Raw genomic sequence first — 26,304 nt, forward strand, 5'->3', positions numbered from 1 at the left:
GAAATATGTAGAAACGATCCTGAGGAATTCCCACAGCCGGTTTTCTGGTCCAGGTCGGACCAGGGGCGACACTTTTAGCTCCCGAGGCGCAGGGACGAACCCCCCGGTGCACAAACATGGCTGCACGGCCACGCAGCAGAGGAGGCTCAGGAGGGCTCCGCGCAGCCGGGGGGGGTGACACCTCACGTCGCCCTTTTGGGGTTTCTCAGGCGCCCCCCTCGGGCCTCCCCAAACGGGACGCTCCGACGGGGGGGGTCGTGGGTGGGCGTGGGTGCGGGTGCGGGGCGGGCCGGGGGCGGCGGTGGGGAGGGGGGCGGCTATAAGGCGGGCAGCTCGGCGGGGCGGGCGGCAGGCAGTCCCTCCCGGCGGCGGGGTGATGATGAGGATGATGGTGGGCAGCAGCGGGTGGCGGCTGCTGCTGGCTCTGGCCTCGCTCCTCTGGGCGCCGGGGCACGGCCAGCCCCGAGGTGAGGGTCGCGGAGGAGTGGGCGTGGGGTGCGCGGATCCAGCTTGTCCCCATCCCCATCGGGGGTTATGGGGTGCCCCCTGCCCGTGCTGGGCACAGCGGGTACGGGGGTGTGGGGGACTCTTTTCCCCCTCGCTCCTCCATCTCTGGCTGCTGCAGCCCTTTCTTCTCCCGAAGCGGCGGCGGTGGGGGCCACTCCGCCCGGCCGCCTCCTCCGGGCCGCCCACTCCCTTTGTGGGGGACGGGGAACGCCGAAAAGGGGCCGGGGGAGGGAAGGGGAAGGGGGCACGGGAGCTGCCCGCTCCCCGGGGCCGGCGGGGGGGACCCGGGGGCAGCCCCGTCCCCGAGGGAGATGGGGGGCCCGCAGCCCCGGGTGCCCCCCTGCTGGGGAAGCGCCGTCGCTGATGCAAACCGGCTTAAGCCCCTCTTCTTTGGGGTGAAAGGGGATGAAAAGCCCTCTCCGGGCGTGAGGGAGAGGCGGCGTGAGGATGTAACGGAGCCGATTTACCAAAGTTTTCTCTCCTCGCACGTGGTACCGCGGCGGACGGCTCGGGGCGGCCGCTTTGTTCCAGGAGCAGAGCCCGGGGAGTTTGGCTGGCGAGCAGGAGCCGAGCCCGGCTCTGCAGGGGTCTGCTCGGGTGTGCTGGGCTGCCAGGTACAGCGCTGGAGCCATCAGGTGCTCCTGCTGCGTGTGCTTCTCCTCCTGCTGGAGCCAGCAGCAGGACCTGCGCTGAGCGCTGCTGCCGGCACGGCACGGCACGCCAGTCCCCTGCCGCCTCGGGTCTCAGTTAAAACCAAAAGCCGAGGACGGAAAATGGTTGGAAGGCATATGTTGTGCAGATGCATGACTTGGTTTTGTTTATGGTGAAGTGTGGCGTTCAAGATGGGTATAGCGTGTGAGATTAGCATCTGGCTGTTTGCACGCTGCAGGAAAAGCAAGTGTGCTTATTAATGTTACGTGTACAAAACCTCCTCCTCAACATCAAGGTGACAAAATCAAACCCAAGTTGCTGAGTCAATATATTTCAACCTGTAATTAAATACACCTTGCCTTGGCTGTGAGAACTTACTCTTAGAAACAAATGAAAAGTGGCACAAAACTTGCACTTCACTGTTGTTTTTCATAAGGTACCATTTGTCCATCAAACAACCCTAATTCACTAATTTAAATATGCATGCTAGCACACAGTTTAAAAAGGTAAGAATTATCCTAAAGCTAGTCAAGTATATCTGAGAGAGCCCATGCCTTTTCTTCTCACACAGAAATTTGCAATGATCACGTTGCAGTAATCTGCTGCAACTTTAGTAATGAGTTTAGTGCTGGCATTCCAGCTCTTATGTAGCAGCTCACATGGTCAGTCATCTTGATAAAATGCATATTTTTATCTCACTGATTGAAGATAGCAGTATATTTGAACGTACCTAAGCCCCCCTTCCTGGGGCTATTTAAATTAATTACCCTATATTTTTCTAGTTGAAAGATTAGGTCAGGAGACCATTCCTCCTATTAGATTAAGTTGATAGATTTTTCTTTTTTTTTTCTCAGCATGAAAGCACAGATCATCAGAGGAAGCAGTTGGTATTAAACCCCCCAGTGGATAACTGCCTTACAAAAAAACACAGAATTCAAGATAACTGAACCTAAAACAATGCGAAGAATGTGATGCAGATTAGAATAGCCATGCTGCTTTTGCAGAAAGTAAACAACTGAAGTTTAAACTTTAAGCATTGTAATGATGTAAAAAACATTGTTTTGTTAACAGAAAGATTTCTTGGACACTGCAGGAGCATTTGAAAGTTTTGGGGAAAAGGTATCTTGGCTTGCTTGTGGAGAGTACCTTGGTAGAACCCTTTCAGCATTTCCTGTTTTTCTGTTGGTGCCTGCTTTTGTCCTGTCAGCAGATGAGGAAACGTGCATACAATAGTTGCGGGGGTCTGTCAGAAAGTGCTGAAGTCCAATCTAAGAAAAAGCAACGCGGAATAGTAAAGTTAGTGCAGCAACCAGCTTTAAAGGTTAATGATTGGTTCTTTCAGCCTGAAGATTAATATCTACATACCTATAAAATTTACTTGGCATTTTAATTGCAGGTGTGTTGTTGAAGTATTACCATCATGTTGAAAAGCTGGGTCTGTATTTTCAACTGAGTCTTTTGTATTTAATAATGGGAGTTACTCTTTGTGAAGCATGTATCTTTGGTGTCCAGATCCAGACAAGAGCTGTTGTGCTACCTCAGAAGCAAATAACCGTTTCAGAGGCTTTTGTAGCAGCTTTGCTCCACTGGAATGCATTCTTCATTATTCTGAGGGTAAGAGTGATACAGGTCTCTAAAGTGGAAAGAAAAAGCAAGTTGTGCAGCATTACCTGTATTTCATAAACTTGATTCTGCCACTGTCAGATGATTTTTCTACAATTAAAAAAAATCTTGCCACAGTAAATGTCTTTCAACGATAACTCTCAAATGTGTACTAGACAAAATCTCCTTGGCTGCATCTCATCTCAGTCTGTTCTGTGAGCTGGTGTGCTGTGGCAGCCTGTTCTGTTCCTGCCTGGGGTTTCAGAATCAAAAGGCTTTAAGTGTTGGTGCTCAGGAGACTGAATGAGTCCAGGGAGGTGCCTTGGGTGCCTCCTCTGGGCAGAACTTAGCAAAGGTATTTCTCGGGCTTATCACCATTTGGGTTTCAAACCTACCTTGCTTTAAGAATCTGGTTTAGAAAGTATGTGTAAGTTATGACTATAATACACAAATCATAACGTGATGTTCAGCAAACACATTTTTTTCTGAAACATAAGTGATGAGGTTTACTTATGAATCAGATTATTAGAGCACTTGCTCAGGAAGTGGGAGATTTAGGTTAATCTCCTTAGCTTGAGATGGTCTGAACCCATGTCTCCAATTTCTGAATAAAGTGCCTTATTACCAGTTTGCTATGACAGGTAGTGGAGGGGGAGGCATATATGAAATCCCTCCAAACCTCTGTTTGAAACCAAGCTACTGTGTATCCAAGTTTAAAGGGTGCAGAAGGATAATGGGCAAGAGAAAAAGCTGATGCTCTATTTTGGTCAGCACTCAAAAACGGAAGGAGAATCAAAATGCTGGCCTTCTCTTTTTTATCTACTTCTGTTGCAAGCAACCATCAGACATTTAAATACAGTATGGAAAGGTGTTTTTTTTGTTTGTTTGTTTGTTTTTAAATATCCTTGTCCACCAGCTTTTACTGGGTCACTTGGTGGGATCCACTGTGCATTCCACTTAATGCAGATAGATTTCCTGGTGCTCTTGTTCAGGATGGTGAAGTCCACCTTGGAGCTGGTGTGCTTGAACTCTAGGTGTGTCTTTAGTTGTTAGAAAAATACTTGGGTCTTTTTTTTTTTTTTTTTAGATCTGGCCTTCAGTCTGCAAGCCTAGATAGGTAAATCTAGGTATAGTTTTAGTTGTCTCACTACATCCTCATGTTTTAGGGGATGATCTACAATTTCCTCATACCCTTCTGAAACTGAGAGCCAAACTCCTAGGATGTATTAAGATGATGATAAAACTTTGAGGAAAGTCTTCTTAAGCTCTCAAGATAGGGCTGGTCACTTCCCCTATGAAATGAAACATTATTTCATAGGGAGTTTAGAACTGCCATGTGGTATCTTAGCAAGTAAAGCTTTTTTCCACTGGTCTTATAAAAACCTGTGTGTCCCTCATGTGCCTTCATGTGGGTTAAGTAGCAGGGCCATGAGGTACTTATTAACTGTCCAAGCTCTATTTACCTTGTCAAGCTATGTGATAAGTCTCCTCTTCACACACACAAAGGAATAAGGTGGGGCAACCCCAGTACAAAACTCAGTCCCTCTCAGGGCTGTCCCATGATAGCCATCAGCCCGTGGGGCCAGGACTGTGACACCCATCACTGTGAGGGAGCTATGGGAGAAGTTCTCCAGGTAGTGACTGCTTATGGGGGGCTGTGGGACTCCTTGTGCAATGCAGGGGAAGAACATTTTGCAACTGGACAAAACTTATTATGGGGAAGAGCCTCAAAGGGGAAAAGCCAAAGACAGGGAAAGGGGAAAAGTGAAGGCAGAGAAAGGAGCAGAGGATCCAGGAGTTCTGAGAAAGAACAAGTATGGAGTAAAAAAGAGGGATGAGAGGATAAACATGTTGGCTGTAAGCAGGTTGCCAGTCAGCAGGCTTGTCTTGCTGTACCCTGTACCTCATCAGTACAGTCTATCCTGTCTTTATTAAACTGTTTCTAACTGTTTTCCTGGGTGAAGGGGTCTCAGAGTGTGGAGGTGAAAGTGTCAGTCCCTGGAGAGGGGACCACAAGTCACAGGGACCTCTATGTCTTGAGTGGCTGTGGCTGGACAGACCAGAGAAGGTGTTTGTTGTTTGATCACACTGACATATAGAACCACACCAGGCCAGCCAGCAAGTAGGATGAGAGGCTTAGGAGCAGGTATCAAAGCAGCTATAGTTCTAGGATGGATACTGAAGAGACCAGAGGGTCTGCAATTCAGCAGCCAGAGGGATCAGAAGGACCAGTGCTACTGAGGAGACCATCTAGGGATTGACCAGGAGACCCATCTTTGTGAATGTGCATCTGTGCATGAGTCAAAAAGAGATGAGAAGAGTCAGGGCCAGCTTCTAGGTAGGGTGAAAGTCCAGGCCAGTTACTGGAGGGATCCACAGTGAGCCTGCACATAGGCAACAGCCCATAGGGCTGTTGGCTTTAGAGGCTCGCATGCCCAGGAACCAGTAAAGGGGGAGACCTGGGATTCAGGGGCCAGTTACTAGATAGATTGAATGCCCAATTTTGTAGAAATCCAACTTGTATATATATGAATATATATTTTCCACTTTTACTTTGTTCTGTATAGTGCTCTAACCAAATTCAATTTTAGGTTACTTATCTGCCAGGTCACTTCAAACAGAGACCACATTGCATGTGCCCAGGAATGCTGCCTTTGCAGGTACTATTGCATTACAATGATAATGCTAAATTCCTAATAGGGAATACAAATATATTTCAAAAATTATTAACAAGAAGTAGGGCTTGATAATACTCAAAGAATTTGAAATGTAAAAAGAATAATGTAAAAGATAATGGATCTCAGTGAGGTAAGAATTTTGATGATTGAGGTCTGACTGGAAGATGGGATAGAAGAAAATGATGAGAAATTTCATTTTTTCTGGTGGTATGCAAGGAATATTTTGGACATTCTGTGAAGAAAACGTGCTTGGCATTGAATGGAGGCTCCTAGATCCCAACTTTGCTTTCCTTTTCTTTTTGCCCACACGTCTTTTAAAACAAAGTTAGCACCAACAAGCTACAGACTATTTCTTCTTTTCTCGGAGTGCAAAGGTATGTGACAAAGAAAAATCCCATGAAAGCATGCTAAATAGACTGAAGATTAAGATAAAAAAACATTTGTCTGTCATAAATATTTACCCTATTCCCTAAGGGCTTAGAAAAACGCATCTCTGGAAATTCAGGACTATCAGTGTGTTGATCAGTTGTTGGTATTTACAGCACTCTCACACAGGATCTTCAGACGGAGTATGCTTTCTTTTTTCTATGTCTTTATTTTTTTTCTAAAGGGGTTAGACAGCTGCTGTCCTCAAGGCATCCCTTTCTGACCAGAGAAATAGCATGTTGGAGAAGTTTTGCAAGGTGAGATTGGTTAGGTTGCAAGAATTGTAATTTCTTAGTTGGTATAAACCTTAGGTGCACATCAATCAAACCTCCCATTTACATATGTTTTTGGGTACGTGAGTGATATCCTAGAGGCTGATCCTAATGCCCAGGGGCACTGTGTGGTGAGTATAGCACTCTGGCTTAGAGTTTTGATATGAACACTTCATCTGCTGGAGTTGCGAGCCAAAGCAAAAAAGGTTAGGAGGTATGTTTGTGTTCATTCCTTTGTAGTTAAAGTATCTCTGTAAGAATCACAATTGTTTTAACAACCATGTGAGTTCATAGGGCAGCTGGAAGGGGGGGATGCATGGCAGTCACTCACCTGCTGCCTGGCCAGAGCCCTTGCCTTTCTGCAAGCAACCCAAACTTGCAGGCTCTGTGAAGCAGTGGCTAATTTGAGGTAATGGCCTCAGCAGTTTTGTCTTCTCTTTTCTGTGATTTTCCTACCAGTCAGCCCCATGAAGATCTGCTACCACTTTGTGTAAACTGAGTAGATTTGAGCAAAGCCAATAAAACAGGAGGAATTAACTTGTTAGCTTTTGATTTTTTAAAACTATCATTTAATACAGTAATGACTATATCAGAGGTATTCCCTGACCAGTTCATTTTAGATTAAAGTCTCAGATTTTAAATTGTTTTGCCAGCATACAGTAATTCCTTTTCCCAAACTTATTTATTGTGCTGCGAGTTCCAATCCCCCTCTTGATTCCCGCATGAGAATAAAGGTTAAAAAGCTGTTTAAGAAATGGTCTGCTTTAAGTGGAAACTTTATTTTCCCCTTGGCTTTGCCTGCATTTTTGCTGTTCTGTTTCGCTGTAAAATGACCTTGAAGATAGGCCTGTGTCCACTGCTTCCTTTATCATTTTTGTTAGTGTAAGATTTTATTTGCTGAAAGGCTGCAGGAACAGTGCAGAACCCATACAGGTAATTTGAAACAACTTCTATAGCCTTGATTTGATTATTGAATGTTTTTCTTTTGTAGATTTGATTAAGTGGATAAGCTGTGCTGCTCCTCCACTGCCTCTTCCCCAGACAGAGCCACTGCCTGGGGTGTGGGAGGGTAGAATCTGTCCTTACCAACTTCTCAGTTATTCTGAACCCATCCCGGAGTATCCAGACAAAAAGCATTTGAGTGAATTGATGAGCATCCAGCTCCAGTAAAATGCCTGGGCTTGGAAAGCCAATTAATCAACTCTCGCCTTCCCTGTTTCTGCTTTGCTGAAGGGAGGAAACCAGTTCCTGAAGGCACTGCTAACATGCTGCTGAAGAGCCCCCTATTTTTTTTTTTCCTAATGTTTCCTTACAAACTTTTCTCATTCAAATGCATGAATTGTAATGCATGTTTTGTAATCCTCCATGCTACACCATTCATATATTTTACTTGCCTTTCTAGTAGTCTCTTTTGTTCATATCTTTCACTGTTGTAAGAGAGGAGGCAAAATAGGGTTGTAACTGTCTGCTAATGCCTCTTATGATTAGGTTTCAAGTTTATTGGCTCAGAGGGGCTAGATAGCAGAAATTTGCAGTGAAGGTTCTTTGAATTATAAGGGTCTGTGGAAACCCTGGTTTGAATTGGGGTTGTGAAATCCGTGCTGTTGAAATTTCTAGGATTCCATCCATTTGCTCTAGCCTGTGGAGCCTCTAAAACACATGCTAAGTGACTTCTACCAGAAAATACCCTTTAAAATATGCCAGAATTCAACTTTTTGATGGGAATAGGAGAGATCAAATTAACTCCACTGACTCTGGGAGAATAGCTGTGAATTCACATTTATCTACAGATAATTGTTCATTTATTCCTTCAGTAGTTGCTAACTAATGCCATTGCATTAGTTCAGTAAGGCATTTAAATTATGATCATTTTAAATTGTATGAGTTGTCCGATTTGCATTTACAGGATAATATATTTCATTTACAAGATGAAAAACATTGTAAATGTTTTAACTTGTAAATCTCAGTAGAAGTTGATCACATTTTAGAAAGCATATATTTTTTGCTTTGCAAAAATGTAAGCTTGTTACTGAAATGGTCATTTAAAAGTAAACATGAATTTGAAGCTGAAACTGACAAGTATCAAGTCCTAATGACAATTTATCTTCCTTTAAGTAGGTTTACAGCATGTCTGCCAACATCCACCAGAAGTTTATCATTGCTAAAGGCATGCAGAAATACTAGGGTCAACTAGATGACCTCTCTCCACTTCACAGTGGTCACACAAGGGACAGCTTAATTTCTTTTGTATTTCATAATACTGGGAAGGGGGCATTTCTAATAGGAGAAATGACTGCAAAGTGCAGTGTAGGCTTTCTGTGAAGTGGAGGAAGCTGTTCTTTGCAAGCAGTGAGAAAGATGTATGGGGCTGGGCAGGGAGCTTCAAGCTGAATTGCCTGTTGACTAGAGGAGAGAAGATCTGTCTGTAATGACAACAGATAGCATATGACCTGAAGGCACCAATGAAGTAGTAGGTAGAAGATGTGATTGCTGGTGGATAGCTGAATTCAACGTGTCTTGGTGTAGATCAGAGGTTGCCACACTGATGTTTACTCCAGCAATCAGTAAGGTTGCTCAGAAACTTTATTGCAGGCACTTGGTGTAAGGATCTGCTATTGCTGTGCTGCCGCTGCCACTGCCACGACTAATAGCAGTAACTGAAAAACCTTGGCTTGGTTATGGCTGGTAGGCCAAAAATCCTGCTGAGGTAATAGGAAAAGAGGGTAAGAAGGGGCTTTTCAGTGGTGTCAGGATGTTTGCCCCCCAAAAAGAAAAATCCTTTTATATACCATATAATACTAACTGATGATACAGGCTCTTTCTTTAAAACTTGAGCAGCCCTCTTCATCTTGTCTATTCTTGAGAACAATGAGAAATACATGCATTCTGCTCTGCACCTCTTCCCGGATAATTGTCTCACTTCCTACAGTAAATCAGCAGAAATGTTTGGGGTGTTTCAGGGTAGGATCCAAAATGTGCTTTGCAAGTTGTAATGTCACAGTAGCGTTGCTGAATTTTAAATTAAAGGACTTCAGCTCTCAAGCCTGGTCTTCAGACTGTTTGAATTTTCTTTAAAAATTACCCTTTAGGCTGAGATGTATCATTCTTGTTTTCAGGCCAAAGGCAAAATACTTTTAGGACACTTGATTAAAATTCCATGTGGCTGAGTTATTGAGCATTGATGGTAATACAGAAGAGAACTTTTTTTTTTCTTCTGCAATGTTGTTTTTCCCCCCTCTTTAATTTTGTGTCCTTAAAATTACACTTTCAAGAATTTATCCAGTGTGACACAAATGCCTTTGGTTTTATAAGGATGTTTACTCTAAAATAATGAGGGTTTGAAAGTGGTGAGGGCTTGAAACACAGCAAACATGGAATAGGTGATTTGCTACTAATATTTTTAAATTAGAGATGCAAGATATGCCCTGTGTATTTGTTAACCTGTGAGTAAAGACAGGCAAGTGGAAGTAAATTAATGTAGTTTGCAATTTTACTTTGTTGCCTGGAGTAAAAAGCCTAGGGAAAAAAAGTAGCAGTGTATGTTTTACTTGCAAAAAGCAGACCACCACCTCTGTAGCATATTAAACAGTTGGTTATAACAGAAAAAAGTCCTGCTGAGGATATTTCCCAATTAACCATTTAAATCGAAGATGAGAAGATATCTCTTAGTAGAGGTGAGGGAATGATCGAGTCTTGCATGTCCTAAGTGTTGCACCAGTTGCAAATCATATCAGCTCCATCTGAGTTAGAGGAAAGGTGCTCCCTTCCACCCAGGAATATCTGGCAGTGATACAAGGCTGTATGTGCTCTGATAATGGCTTTGTGCCTGCTTGAGTGAAAACATTTTTTTTTTCTGTGTTTGGAGAAACAAGTGGCTTTGTAAAAACAGGAGAGCTGGTAGTTCTGAGGTGCCAAAAACTCTTCAACTTGAAATAGCTTTTGTTAATTAATGGAAGTCCATTTATTTTAAACAAGCATTTAATTTCATATAATGCAGCTATACACAGTAAAATTAATGTAGTGTGTTCATATTAGGAAAGCAAAGAAAGCCATATATAAAATTTATTTTGACATATGGCTGGTGAATGACAAGCGTAAATGAACTAAGTGAAAAATAAATTTCAGAGTTACCCTGTAGTGCTACTAGTTGCTATAAGACTTGGTTTATGATCACAAGGAGGTGCCAGTAGCCTCAAGGGATCCTTCTTTATGTTTATATGGGAAAAGACATAGTAACATTTTATAATGTTGTGATACTGGGTCACCATATAGAAATAGCTGGGTCTACTCTACCTTTAACTTTTTTTTTTTCACTCTCAGGCCTCTTAAAATTTGCAAGTAATAAATATAAATTTAGCATCATGAGAGAGCTAATAGATACTTGGGTCATAACTTCTAATTTATTATATTCAATATGAAGCCTAATGCTGCACATTTATGCATGCAAATTTAATTAGGGTCAAACCCAGGCATGATTTTCATTTGCAAGGGAGACTGTTGCCTCAGGTTAAAAAATGATTACAGAAAAGAAGCACATGATGAGCTGTAATTTGTTGAGGTAGTGATAGTAAAAGGCAGGAAAAAAAGGCTAGCTTACATCTAACATCAATAGGAACAAAAATGTTCTGCATCTTTGAAATTAAGACAAATCATAAATAGTGTATGACTGAGTTCCCTAATCTTTGGCATGCTGATCACAATCCCAGTACTACTGTCATATTCATCTCAGCTAAAGTCTTTTAGGCTGCATGTAAACTAATCTGGCAAAACACTAAAATATTTAATAGTTGTATTTTCTTTAGCTTTGAGTGAATTGTTTCCAAGATTAAGGTGACTTCAGGAAAAAGAAATAATGTGGTGCTTAAAAAATTCAAAACAAAACCGGAACAGCCCCCAAACCAATAAACACAATGATGCAGACTCCTCAACATGTGGAAAAAGCTTTTGGTGAACAAGAAAGAACTAATTTCATGGTCTAGCAGGTTTGTTGTTCCTTGGCAGTCTGCCCATCTGTCAACTTTTGGCTCTTTTACTTTGGTATAAATACTGTGGCAAATACTAGGCAGATTCTTGAACAGGCCAGCATGATAGGAAAAAAATATATATACATACAAGACAGGACTGAAGAAATATAAGTTATAGTTTTAAAATGCATGATATATGTAGAAATTATTCACAAATTTCTCAACTTTTTATATTCAGTCACGCCGTTCAATGCACGAACTAGCATGAATGCTAGTTTTCTTCTTCCTGTTTCTTAGTATGTTCTGGATGAAACAAAGCAGGTAGTTAATGCCACGTTATCTAGAAATTTCTGTTTAAAGATTTGATTATCTTTTTATTCCCAAGAATGGAAAAGTCAATTTTTTGCCTCTGATGTGTGAAATTTGTGGCAGACCAAGCCATGAAGCTATAAAACCTGTTGAGGGCTGTGATTTAAGCTATTAAAGCTATTATATTTCCCAATGTTTTTTATTCCCTCAAAATGTTGAGTATTTTCAACCTTAGACCAACAAGTGTTGTGACATACGCTCCTTTGGGCAGCAAGGTAGCTCATTTGTAGGAATCTGGATGCTTGCTCAAACTCCTTCAGTGTTACACAGTTGCATGCTGACCCATGTCTTTGCATCCTAATAACTCTACATCCAATTTGAGCACATGTTCATTGTGACAGAGTTTCTATATGATTTAAGTCTGTGTTTGCAAGCTCAGAGCATGAGGGATTTGTAAGAGAAGATGAGCTGTTGTAAAGTTTGCATTAGCTATCTTGTTAGCACTTGACTTCATAATGCAAAGGATATTATTCTAATGTTGGTGTTCAGTCTAAACTTGTGTCTAACCCATCTATGGTGTTTAAAACCATGCTTTGTGTATAATAGCATTAGTTACTGTGTAACAGAGGTGACAAAATTCAGTCTCTGTGGAGATGTGTGTTAGTATTGTTCGTCTTTTTTTTTTTTTTTTTTTTTTTTTTTTTAGCATTTAATTTGGAAGTCTGGGTTTTCTTTCATTGTAGGACTTTTACAGGGAGTGTAGTAACTTCCTAATTTTAACTCACCATCCTCTGATGCTACATATAGGGAAACGTCTTGAAATTAAGACTTAGTGTCAAATGCTTTCGTCTCTCTTCCTTTACCATTAGTTTTCCATTGTCTTTTATATTTACCATGCTCCTTATGCTTTGAAATGTAGTATTTTATTAGAGTTAAGGTATTACTTTTTGGGGGGCAAATTTTCTTCCTTATTCAAATTATCTACTGTGTTTTGGCCATCAACCTGGCTATCTGCTGTGCTGAGTATTTGAAGGAAACCATACAAGTTGTGTAAGACTTGCTTTTAATCTTCAAAAACTCTAGAGAGAAAACTAAGGTGTGTGAGGGAATAGTACAGCTGACGTTCATTCGTTATAAAGCAAACTTTTGCCTCCTGTGTTTCCAGTCTGAATTTGCAAGCACGCATCTTTACTAATTTTCAGTGTTATACTTTTTTTTCCCCAATACTTTTCTGAGCCATTGGTTGTTAATTAGCACATCATCTAGCCCAGGGAGACCTCAGTAGTCAAATGCTTGTTGCTGCTAGTGCTCTCAAATTAAGGCTCTTGTTAATAATGCTGAATGCACATAAGCAACATCAGAAAGTGTTTGGCAGAGAAGCTCTCTGTTATTTGGGCAGAGGAAAGCACAGAGTTTGGTCTTCTCCAGCTTATTTGTGCCCTGGCAGCTTGCAGGGTTCAAACACAATATTGTTTACTGGTCGCATTAACCATTGTAGTGTTTTTTTGTTGGTGTTTCTTCTGCTGTTTCTGTTGAATTGTTCAATTGTGATTTGCAGAAGCTTTATGGAATCAAAACTATAAAATAATCAACAGATTTTTCTGAAATCAGGGGCTTATGAACATTCAGCAAATGGCTGTAAAGTAAGCTGTTTCCTAGATAACCTGAACTCATCTCATGGGCTGGTGTAGAGTATATGTCTCTATTGTGACTGAGTAGGAAGCAGTGCAACAGAAGATCTTTAGCATACAATGCAAACTGAATTGTAGTGCCTTGCAAAGAAACAAAACTTATTCTGGGGTGTGTTGATGACACTGTGAAGAATTCAAGATTTTTTTTTTTACTTCAGTTGGTGCTGATGAGGTCTTAAGAGTCACACTGGAGAGATGCAAACTGCCAAGAATTTGGAAAGATAAGAGGTTTAGAAAATTGACTGTGGAAAGACTGAAAGGCTTGTTTCTTTAGTCTGGAAAAGAGTATGTGTGTGATAACAGCCTTTCAGGTAATCAAAAGCTGTAATCAAGATCATGACAGATCATGAATGGAGCAATGATGACTAAAAATCAGTAACTTTGCAAGTGATAGAGCACACAAGTTGAGGAATACCTCTCACTTGCTCTTGAACAGAGTAGACAAATTTAGTACATTATTGTATTCAAAATGGATTGAAGTAAATAAACTTAGTCTCACTGAGTAGTATTTCTGTGAATGACATGTTAGTCAGTTTTGCTTTACAGCATGAGGAAACAAAGAAAACAGGTTCTAGGAGAATGTTTGTCATGGCACTGAGGATTAATTCTTAATCTGAAATAATCTTATCTAAATACTTCAAATTAAAGTTTGTAGAGATGCTGCTAATAAAATTATGCTCCTTGGTTGGCTCATGTATAATTTGTGTTGTACTAGCAGAAATTCTGCTCTCTGTTGAGCTACAGAAAAATGAGTGATCAGTTTTCTGAATGATTTCTTAGTGGCTTGCTATGTAAACCCTGTGTAGAAATTGTAGTGAAACTTTCAGCTTTTCCTATTGGTTGATGCTGCTGCTAATGCATATTTTCAGGTAGTGTCTCCGCAAAGTGGTTATAAGGCAGGTTGGGTGTTGCACAACAAATTTCCTGCTTACCATAGGAACAGAGAATTAGTGCCTTAAATCCAGCAGTTAGAAATTAGGGATTTAAGCCCATTTATGTTAGGGAAATCAGCTCAGATTTTCATTGTGATTACAGGATAGGATTCTGATGAAAGTATGTAGAAAAGGTTAAGCTAGGGACATTTGCTGGTGAAATAAAATGAGAGTCAATCTATTAAGAAGGCAAAGAATCTGAACCCAAGCATGACAGTTCCAGGGTTTTTATTTAGTCCACTTAGTCCAAAACTCACTTAGTCCAAAACTTTAACAGGACAGAATAACTAAAACAAAAATCTGTGCCATTGAAAAATGGCTGAGAATGTTATAAAGAATGTGACCTCAACTTCTGCAGTGTAATACTACCACATTTTATACATTCTAATCTTCTGTGACATTTTATTACATTTTGTCCCTAGTCCTTTGTGTTTTCCTGGAGTGCATCAAACTATTCAGAACAACTATCACTACATCCTCTGTAAATATTTTCCATAAATGAATCTATTGCTAGTGAGCAAATTTCAACATTGCCTGCTTTTTATGAACCATTCATTGCCTTACATTTTATTTTAAACACTAACTTGCAAATGAGATTAGACCCCTTCAAGTATCTTTGCTTCTGAGAAAAGACAAAATCAAAAGCTCATTGTTACTATATGCATCAGCCCTTATGTTCAAGTTGCATTTACTCTGTTCACTTGGAATTACTTCTTTATTACCCAGTTGGCACAAAAACAGCCAAAATACTTGGGGAAAATCAAGCTCTTACTTTGCTAAATGTCTCAGAACTGTTCACTGAAGTCTGGTTGGAAGTCTTCATTTTATACACTGATGAACAATGCAGAAAATGCTGTCATCTATTGGACTCAGTGCTTGGTTTGCTTGACTGTCTTGCATTCATTTCCCATCAGTTCTGTTTTCTGATTTCAAACAAACAAAAACACCGTCTGGATTCATTCAGTTTATTGGGATAGCATACAGATTAGTTAATCCGGATTCAGTGGAAATCTGTTTTAAATGGGGCCTTCTTGTGAGAAGTTTTGCTGTCCTTGCTGTGTTTATCAGGTAACAAAAAGTAGTATAATCTTTATTGCACTTACTGAACATATTTGCTGACATAGTGAAGCCTATGGAAAGCAGAACTGCCATATGTATCTTTCTGTTTGTACAACTGTGTTTGTAAAAGAAACATTTAATCAGCTATGCCTCTGCTAGGAAAACAGCTATTCTGAGGAATCCCACAGTTTCTCCACATGCCATCTGTAAAAAGGAAAGAGGTACAGCCTGTCAGTCACACTATGAAATCCATACACATCAAATATGTTCAAACCCACAGACAACACAAGGATTTTGCCAGAACACCCAACCCCAGTCCCCCTGCACATGTAATAGAACAGTGATGAAAGACTTAATTTCCTGGGTAAAAAATGCAATAATCAGGGCTGGTGTTGGGATGTCATTCAGATCTAGCTATACAACATGCAGACAATGGCTCTAAAGTGAGAGTATTTCTTAAAGATGAGTGAGGGAACAAATATATCTAAAAAGCCCTTGTTCAGTGGCAGAGAAGGCTTACACTTGCATGTTTTTATGTGCTGTCACCTGCATGCAGACTAAGTCTAATGTCTTTAAAGTGCAGTGATGTTTCTGTACATGGGCAGGCTATATGAGCCTGCCTATTTGAGAATGTTCAATAAATCCAGCATGCATCAGATCTGTCTAAATAGTATGGAACTGATTTGCTCATGTGCAGTAAATCAGGTGTATCCAGAGTGTGTTGACAGATATGCATTGGTCATATACAGGGTTTTTCACTCCTATTAGGAGTTTACAGAAACACAGAACTGTGGAAACATGTCCCAAATACTTGAGATTCAGGAAAAAAATCAGGGGTGCTTGTACCTTTAAAACAAACAAACAAAAAACCTCAGATGAGGAAAACTTATAAAACCACTCAGAATTAAGAATCCAGGAAAAATGATGGTAATCATTCCCGTAACAAAGAGCTTGCCAGGTCTTCTGTAGATACTGGTTTCAAGTAGGGTAATTCCCAAAGAAATCTAGGCCATATGTCTATCCATAACCTTTACAATGGAGACATGGATAGGTGTCCTGCGTGCAAACATCCACTACTCACACAATGATATATCTCAATCCATAATGACTTTGTGTGAATTGTCATAACTTTGGATGTGCCCCAAAAAGCTGCATGCTCCAAATGTCTCATTCATTTGAAGGATTAGCATAGATAGGCACATGGAAGCACATAAAATAGATGTTGACTGCCTCATCTACCTAAAAGCTCCTTGTCTGCCTTTCTTTTCCCTGCCATGCTGACCACCTGTTCATTACAACTGACTTCTTTATGAGCAAGCCTTTTCTCTGACATGTAGTAAAATATTAACGTTATGTCCTTCATCACAAGGTCTGCCTGCTGAGCTATACCTACAGCAAATTTGTCTAACCTTTAGATTCTTCCTTGCCACTCTAAGAGTCAAACATTGTAGAGTGTTTGATTCTCTACAAATTCTGCCACATCCACATTGCAGACCACGTTGTTAAGGATTTGATTCCCTCTGCTTTCTCTGAGCCTGGGGCTTTCTGCCTCTGTTCCTGTAGGAAAGCTCTGAATGGTGTATTTCTGGGAGCATGCACCCAGGTATGCAGATTTTCAGCCTTTCTGTAGTTTTAGTTATGTATCTGGGTAAAACCAGGTCCTTACAAATGAGAGCAACTTCCCTGAGTATTCAATGAAATCACACTCAATTTCTGTGCTGAATTAGTGAATCAATTGTTATTCTTTCTTAAGGTCAAACTAGCATGTACACACACAATTCATTTTCTGGTATCAGGTGGTGTGTCAATCTCTGGTTCAGGGCAAATGGGCTGCTTAGTAGATGGGAAGAATCATGTTGAAGAGTTTACCTTACTATGAAAAGAGTTGGCCAGCACTCAGAATTAAATGCATTTACTTGAAAAATTCTTATTTTCTTGGGACTGCCAGTCTTCTTGCAAAATGATGGATGGTAACTCCCAAACAAAAATGTTCTCAATGGTAGAAAAGTGAAGTAGCAAGTGCTTACATGCAAAATTGTCTATAAGGTATTTTAATAATCGGAATATAGTCAACCAGACCAGATTAGCCAGCTGAGAAGTCACTGTAGAACTCTACAGATTGTGGCCATCTGTATGGAGGTCTCTCAAGGCTCTTTCTAAGTCTCTTTGGTAAGATTGCATAATGTGATAAAGGTACAGGATATCTTAGCAGTGAAGTTGTGAGGATTTTTTTATGTAGCACTTACCTTCTTTTCTAGTGAGAAATAAGTATGATAAATCTAATTCAATCAATCATCTGTGCTGGACTTCAGATAGCAAACTGTAAAAGTTACATTAATGCCTTTAAGAATGCAAACATCACTTGCTGTAAATTCAGTTTAATGATACGTGGTATCTTCCGGCAGAGCTTTATGTCAGTTACAACCACTTTAATTTTAAAGCAGGATATGATCACAGTCACTCATTTATCTGTAATTGGCTCATTTAAGTGACTGATTCTGTGGTTATTCATCTTTATCATACCTACCTTCTCCCTAAGAAAAGTGAAAATGTATTTCACCAGATGGTTATAGTCTTCTTTTTGTGGCAGAGGAGCATCTGGAGTTCATCTCGCTATTATGAGTACTCAGCTTTTCTTAAAATTTTCTTAAGACCATGCTGAATGACTGAAGAGGAGCAATGTAATGTAAAGATGTAATTAATTTATTTTAAATTTGCCCCTTTTTTCATGTTGTTTATTCCAGATACTTACTGTTTCTTTATAAATCAGATCATAGGCTATTCAGTCTCCACTGAAATCAGTGGCTACACCTCTGAAAATTGCCTTAAAACTTGATTGCATTAAAGAGAAGCAGAAATTAATGTGATTACCTAGCATTTGAAGAGATGCATCATGATAAAGCTAACAACCTCTTGTTTTTTGTTCAATTCTGGGACAAAAACACTACAATTGGATTGAAATGCCCTATTTCTTATTTCTTTGAGAGAAGAAAACTCATTATGAGACTTTCATGGCATCATACCAGCATTTCATTTTATTATCAGTCAGTGCATTTGATAAAGTTAGTGAGATGCTTGATGACAAGCAGTCAAAAGGGCTCAGTCCAGAGTGACAGCTACAATGTCTGAACCTGACCTGAATTTGGGATTTTGGAATGAAACATTTCCAAGACAGCACTAACCATCAGCACTTTTTCTTCAGAGCTTTTCTATTCCCATGGCACAAATTTGTTGACTCATGGTTATTGTAGGTAAATTATGTCACTCTAACAAATGACCCTGGAAACGAATGGCAGGGCTACTGTGTAACATGAGTGAAGGGTAATGAATGACCTGGGAAGTTAATTGGTAGATCTTGAAGGCTGGCCAATAGATGCCTTTGTGAACAGTAGTGAATAGTGAATACAGAAGTTTTTTTTTAATCATTAGGGAGTAATGTAAAACAGGGTATCCTCTTCCATCAGTGAGCTTTCTTGTCTGGTAAGAAAATGTAGGCTGCATTTCTGCTTTGCCTACAGCTGTGAGTCTGGAGCAGTACTGCACCAACACTACAGTAAACATGAGATGAGTGTGCAGAAGGCATGTTAATGGAAGAAGAGGCTCACCATATGGTCAATAGTACGTCCTCTATGTCATCGCCTGCTTCAGATTTAGGTATGATGAGAACAAGGTGTATGCTCTGGTATAGATATAACTTAAATGAGGTAAGGATTAAAACAAACAAACAAAAAAGAACCCACCTCCATCTTCCTCTTTGAGTATGGCACAATTCAGCACAATGAAAAACACAGTTTATTACTCATGCTGTGGTGAAGAAGGTTAGGACTTAACCATGTAATCAAAGGAATATTGAATTCTACCTTTCTGAGGTGGACAGCTAAGAAATACAAAGTATTGATATTGCAATGTATATTGTAGATTAATGAAGAAAAATAATTTTTGTAGTTGTACTCGAAGAAAGGCATGTTTTCACAAATATGCTTAAATATGTCTGGATTTTTTTTTGAATTCCTTAAAAGAAAAATTATAACAAAAAAAAAAACTTTCAGAAATGTGATTTTAATACCTCACTATTGCAACAGTAGCAATTCTTGCAGCACTCTTAATATGCTATTCCAAGGCTCCAACTTTGATTTCAGCCCATCATGTTTAATCTCTTCGCCCAGATCAGTTTTTTCCAAATTGGTTCTCTTTTTCAGAGTTGTTTCTGTATAGAAATGGAGCATTTGTGTTGTGAAATGGAGTATCTGTATTGTATTGATGGATGCAAACTTAACCATGCAAGAAGCAAGAGATTTTTAACCTAGGAGGGAAGGCTGGAAAATTGTAACAAAGCTCCTGAGAAGTTGTGCTTACTTAACTTCTTCCTGTCATGGGAAGTATTCCTTAAATGTTATGAGTAGACTTCAAGCTCAAGTAAAACATCCCTCCTTTTAGAAAATATTAAGAGTTCTGAAGCTGGTAACAGTGGTCTTTCATTATTCCTGTGCGCAAGAGCGTTACCGCTTGAAAGTACTGTAAAGTGTGTAAAGATTAATAAGCGGCAAGCCAAGTTTTCCTTAGACTTTACACAGGCTTCAGAAAATCCCAGAGTAAAGGTCTAAAACGCAGCTCTTAAAATGTGCAAGCAGGGAGTGTGTCGCTGAGGGCAGTGCTGTTTTTGCCCTGGGGAGCTTGGGTTAAATGCTTTGTTCTGCATGGGCAGAGGGCTTGCTGTACGGCTCCTCATCCATTCTGGCAGAGGGCCAATTTTCCCCCTGGTTTTGATTATTTCACAATGTGGCAAGAAGGTTTAGTAACTGGAACAGAGTTAGTTTACTAGCCCTTATGTTCCTCAGGAGAGTTGGGGACTCCCCTGGGTCCATCAGAGCAGGGCATGACACCCAAGGCCCATCCCTCCATCTCAGCCAGGAACAGGGCAACCCGGGATTGCCTCCCTGGTGACAGGACCAGGATGTAGGGCCATGGTGTGCCTGGCTCAGTGAGGCCAATGGCTGGGCATGGTTTGTCTGTGGGGAATATCACTGGGTGGGGAGAGAAATGGGGATCCTTGGCTCTGGGCGGGGTCTTCTAGAGGGGGTGCCCCCTAGGAGCCCTTGGGGGTGGATTAGGGAATGTCAGGACCAGTGGTGCCTCAGGGACGTAATGGGTGATGTGGTGTTGTCAGTTTGGTATGATGATGTTTTCACAAAATAATCTGTTTTCATTGCATTTTTCTGCATCTCTGTCCCTAGGCTAGAAGCTTGTCACAAAACAATGCATATTCAGAGATCTATCTCATAACGATGACTGAATTTTGCTTGCTTTACACTGTGACTGATAATTGTTTTTTATTTCAAGGCCTGTTCCCTGCCATTTTGAACCTGGCCAGCAATGCTCACATCTCCACCAATGCCACTTGTGGGGAAAAAGGACCAGAGATGTTCTGCAAACTTGTTGAGCATGTCCCAGGCCGACCGCTGCGCAACGCCCAGTGCCGGGTCTGTGACCGTCACAGTGCCAATCCCAAAGGCAAGTTTCTCTTTTTTGTTGTTGTCATCTTTTTTTTTGTTTTTGTTTTCCATTGTTTTGTCTTGTTCTCTTTGACCCTTTGCCATAAATACAGAGTGCATTGGGGTCAAATACTTTTTGCTTTTAGTGTCTCAACTACATGAGTGAAGCTGCCTTTAAACAAAAGGACTGACAGAAAGCACAAACACCTTAAATCACCGTTAAGCACTGCAGAGTCCAATGACAGCCTTTTTGTCTGGAGGCAAATTTTAGCTTTTACTTTGTGGCAGAAGGAAGTTATACTCTGCATGAAGTAAATGTACTTCATTTTCTCTGTACTTCACATACAGAGAAAATATCTTTAGATGTATTTTCAATAGATGTTTAATTTTTTTCTTTTTAATACAGAGCAGCACCCAATTTCTAGTGCAATTGATGGTACCAATAATTGGTGGCAAAGTCCCAGCATTCAGAATGGGAGGCAGTACCACTGGGTCACCATCACCTTGGATCTAAGGCAGGTGAGTAACATTTACCTGAGTGTCTGTCACTTATTGAATGTACAGTATAAGTCTATGCAATTTATTGTGGTTCTTCAGTGTTTAGATGGTTGGATATTTATCAGTTAGAAATTTAACAGCACATAATTAAAGCTGGACAGTTAAACATTATACAAACTGATTTTAAACAGATGTGTTTTTTCAATTATTATTAAGGAACATCTTAGAGATTTTACTCCTATCAGCCTGGAATGGAAGTGACTTTGTTTTGAAGCAATACAGGTCATGAAGTGTTACTGTAATTCAAGACACAGCAACAGTTGTGTATGTGTGAACAAGAGAGTTTACACCAGTGTTCGCTTTGTCTTGATAACCTTCCTTTGTCTGTTCTTGATATCTTTCCCCTGACAGTCCTCTGCTATTGTTTTTCTCTGCTTTTGATTTCATGCAAGTTGCTTGAATTCTGGGTTACTGAAGATATTTTAAAGCAGAAAACAGTGTTTTCAAGGTGTAACTCTCGTGGGTGCAAATTTTATATATGAGGATGCATCTTTTTTTTTTCTTTTTTTTTTTTTTTTAAGCTATATCTATCAGCTTTTCACCTGATCACTGTACAGTTTTGTAGTAAAAGAGTAATGATCTGGAGTAGAACATAGCAGAAACATCTAACATTTACTACAAGAAAAAACACACAATACACTTACAAATACGAACTCTTCCAATCCATAAGCATTGTAACCCTGATACTGAGTTTAGGAGAAAGAAAGAAAAGTAAATGACAGGAATAAATGTACTCACATCACTTACCTGATGGTAGATTTCAAGTTATATGGAAACCTGTTAATGGAATGCAATGATCAGACTGAAGCGTAAAATATCAGAACGTTCAGCTGCAGGATCTCCAGAACCCTGGAAATGCAGGCTTTCCTTTCAGTTAATTGATATGATAAGGACTTGACCACATAAAATAGAGCAAAGTGTTGCTGAAAGAGAAGTTGATTTGCCACTTTCTGTGCTTCCTTCTGGCTGGTTCTGATCACTCTTTTTTTTTTTTTTTAATTTATTTTTTTATTAGAAGGAACATCAGAAAGAAATGTTCTATATTTCTTCTGTGGACATTTAATGTTAGTTGTTCTGCAGAGTTAGAAGCTAGAGGTCTGAATCAGAGATTTTTGCCCCTGGGAAGGATGGAACTACCTGTACAGAGATTGATTCCTTTGCTTTGGCACTTAATGACAAAAAAATACCCCCAGAAGCTTAGAGGTATTTTCCCCTTCTTGTAGCTGGTAAAATTCTTACATGGGAAGCTGCCAGACTGCACAGATGATTCCCTAATTTGTTGATTTGTCTGTTAGGCATGGAAGAATCAAGTCTCCTACCCTGCCCCAAATAAAGACAAAGTCATTTCTGAAGAAAATGTTTTTTCCTTTGATTCTTCTTATTCTTTGAACAGATCTAAGCTATTTGAAAATCATAGGTCAGCAATTCACAGATTATTAATATTGATTAATATTAATTTGCAGCTTCATTTAATATGAATTCCAATATGAATTGAAATTAATATTTCTGAACTCTTAGCTTTGTTACTAGCTAAGAAATGCATACTTGGTGCACAGCTGATAACAAGCTTTTGCAAGATTGTTAAACTCTGACTGAAGGTTATTTTTAATGTTAAAACAGAAGATTTAACTTTGTTTTAAAAGAAGTATGCTTTAAAATGAAGCATAGGTTAAACAAGTGTGTAGTTTCCTCTTTAATTAGAAAGCTGAGCTATTAGGAAAATAATCACATGGTGTCTTTTGTCATAAGTTTGAATACAACTTCCTTGTTTGGATAGTTGATTTTGTGTTTGGTTTATAAATGGACAAACAGGAAGGAAAAATGAAGGAGGGAGTGAGGCTTTCATTTTTTTCCTCCTAGAACATTTTTACTTTGGAAACAGACCAACTGAACTGCCCTCTAAATCTTAGCCCTGTTGATGTTTCTTCGAATAAATATCTTTCCTCTCTTGTCCCACACTGTTTCACTGGTTTGATTTGAAAAGTTTCCCCTGAGGGGTCTTTTTTCTGTGTTTTCCTCAGACAGTTTGAGAGAGAGAAGGCATCTAGGGCTATGCAACATGAATGTAAATTGCTGCTCTGCAAGGAAGGATTTGGTTAATAAAGAATGCTTGAAGTCAATAAGTTATTAGAGCTGACTTGTTGTCCCTACTTTAACCGAGTCAGCACAAGTAAAAAATAACAAAGAAAAAACATATGAAGGGCCCTAGTGATTTTAGTAACTTTTTACTTCACAAATTTTCTTTTGAATGAGTTAAAATACTCTTCTAGAACCTTTAAAGGTATTCCTGAAATTCAGTATCTCTAACTATATGCATTGCTTTGTCTCTTTAGCATTGGTACTTTCTTTTAAATTTCAAGCTTTGTGCATTAAATATGTCGAATAGCATATTGAAGTTTTTAACTTTTCTTGGCAGAATATAGAATATATTAATACCCTTTTGTGATGTGAAGAAAGATAATCTGAATATTTCTTATTATTTTTGAAAAAATACTAGAAGTTATAACAATATGAAAAATGTTTTTTTTTTTTTTTTCTCCTTTTTTTTTTTTTCTTCATATTTTTGCTAATGTATGGCATTGAGATACAACCCAGCAATGGGGTTGGTGAGTGCTGGAATGCAGGCTTAGCTGGTGAATATGGGGAAGATTCTGGTGGAAATTATGGTTCCACTCAGCTTATCCTAGGTATATATATTCTGGCCACAGTCTCTGTCTGTTGGCTGTATTCATCTCTGCTCAAATTTGAAAGGAGCAGAGAATATTACTTCAGCTAATATTCTACCTTGCAGTTAGTTTATTTAGTTTAAAAATGTTCCATTCAGGATCAAAATTGCTGTTTAGATCTTTCTCCTTCAAAATTTCTGTGCTATTATAACTAATGCTAAGCATTTTGTAAGGATAGCTTATGGCTACATCACAGTTCTGTAGCTCATATGGATCATAAAAACTAGGTACATATATTCTGTCATGCATTTTCATGTTCCCAGGACCAAATACATGTACGTGATAGTTGGGAAGACTTTTTTTTTTTCCCCCCATTAAAATATATGTCAAAGTTCCAGAGCTGGGGAAAGAGTAGTTTAGTAATGAGATGTAGTATTGGTGTACAAGATACCAACGTTTAATTTATGATCTTGTGCTTTCTACACTGGCAGTTCTACATAAGTAAATACACAGCTGTTCTCTGGACAGCTATTTTGCAAAATGATAATGAATTAAAATAAATGCCGACTATTACAAATGCCAGTTGTGTGCTTGTGCCAACTGTAAAATATTTCTCCATCACAACATTAAATGAGTATTTTCCTTAGTATTATTAATATGTTTCAGACTTTCAAAGGTATTTAAGGGTGCTTAGTGCTAGGCAGTAACAGAATGGCACAAATTTGTATCCCACAAAGTTCTTGAATTTTAAAGCAAGATCAGTCGTTCTTGTAAGAACTCAAGTATGAAGTTGTGAAAACATCTCCACTTTGATAAAGTCATAGCTCATGAATATTTCATGAATACTGGATTACAACTCAGAGACTGTGAAAGAATAATTTTCAGTTTCTGCTATTAGAAAGTCAAATATAATGTAAATAATGTTATGATATGATATGTGCTGAACTTTCATCTTGAAATCACTTGGCAAGAAGAAGTTACTGTCAGGACAAACCCTTTGCTGATATAAAAAATACAGTTCTCTTGACTAGATCAATGCTAATTTATTTTATGTGGCAAGTTAAAGCCTTGTTGCTATAAAACTGATGATGAAAAATTCAGGGTGCTCGTTCATCTGTACTTTCTTATAATACACTGATTGAATAAAATTAACTTCTATTTCAAAACAATGGTTGCATGAGAGCAAAACGTAGCAAACAATTGCTAGCTAGGTCTCAGAATTTTGCTATTTATATGAACAATACAGACTGATACTCAGAATATCCCTTCATGTAGTCTTGTATTCTGAGAGTTTGCAAAAATATCATTCATTTTACGCTTTTTGGATTCAGAAAGGAAAATGAAATCAGAGAAAAAGTACCAGCTCTATATGTATTGACACCATTAAGCAGAAAGGTTTTTTCAGGTTTACTTAAAATACAGAGTAATGTTAGTTGTTGCAAGCATTTTCACCACAGCATGTCATGCCATTTTGAAAGCACGCTTGGCTGTTTTTTACATTGCCTTCCTGCACTCATCCTGAAGGAAAGATTTAGTTGAATTTATAAAATTAGAAGGAACTGATCTGTTAAACTAATCTGAGATTTAGAAAAAAAAAATCTTTTGGGACTTATCCTTCCTTTTAACTTTTCACTTTTGGAGACCGGGGCTCAAATAGTTATGGATAGACAGCACATCTTCCCTTACTATTCTGTCAACCTAAGTAAATTGAAAAATTTAACTGGCAGTCTTTATCCAAAAAGACTACTGGAAAAATTGTACTTGCCAGGACCTGTGTAGGTTTTAGAGTGCTGACCATGCCTGTGGAAATAGGAACATTTGGCTAGCATCAACTGTGTGGTCACTGCTAGCAGTGTCTTAAGCAAAAGAGTTTGTAAAATTGCCTGATGAATGGGGAAAAGGATTTATCTGCCAACCTTTTACAAAAACAGAGTACCTGATGTTGCTTGATCTGCATTCAGGGAAACAAGGTCATTAGAAAAGCTGAAGAAAGTAAAAGTGATGTGTTATGTTGGTATTGCTGCTACAAAGAAGGGGTTCTTCAGTACAGGTTTATTTGGCTGATCTTTACAGTCAGGATTGAAATGCCTGTAAAATGACACTTCTAATCTATGGCTGCTTGGGAATTGCTAACTTGCTTTGGCTTGCCCTTTTTACCCTTGCAGCTCAATAAGGAAATGAGTCCTGGGAAAGCTATACAGTCAGATTAAAGCATACAAATCATTAGCTCTTGCCACACAGCTCAAGTTTATCACACGGCCAGTTTGTGGACAATGAATGAACATGTAGAGTGGGAATAAACTGCCCTCAGTGATGTTCAAATGTGGAGACCTCATTAAAGTAAAAATCTTTAAGGAAATACTGAGGATGTTGGTGTCAGTTTGCCTTATATGGAATCCTGGTTCAGATCCGTTCTAGGTTGCATAGGTTATGGGATATGAGGTCTCCCAAGCCAAAACTGACGTTCCTTAAAATGTCTTCATATGAACACACTGGG

General features: G+C 39.4%; 1 protein-coding gene across 1 annotated transcript in view; it reads left to right on the top strand.

The window, feature by feature from the left end:
• Positions 1–385: 385 nt before the first annotated feature.
• The window catches only part of LAMA1 (laminin subunit alpha 1), a gene marked incomplete at both ends in the record, with an annotated part of 102,234 nt that continues 76,315 nt past the window's right edge, over positions 386–26,304 (top strand). Inside the window, 3 exons of the mRNA XM_084282760.1 lie at positions 386–467; positions 20,432–20,602; positions 20,990–21,102. Coding sequence (XP_084138886.1) covers positions 386–467; positions 20,432–20,602; positions 20,990–21,102 — 366 coding nt within the window. The remainder of the gene's footprint in view (positions 468–20,431; positions 20,603–20,989; positions 21,103–26,304) is intronic.

The sequence above is a fragment of the Netta rufina genome (genome assembly GCF_964035555.1).
Source record: "Netta rufina genome assembly, chromosome: 2".
NCBI classification, from domain to species: domain Eukaryota; kingdom Metazoa; phylum Chordata; class Aves; order Anseriformes; family Anatidae; genus Netta; species Netta rufina.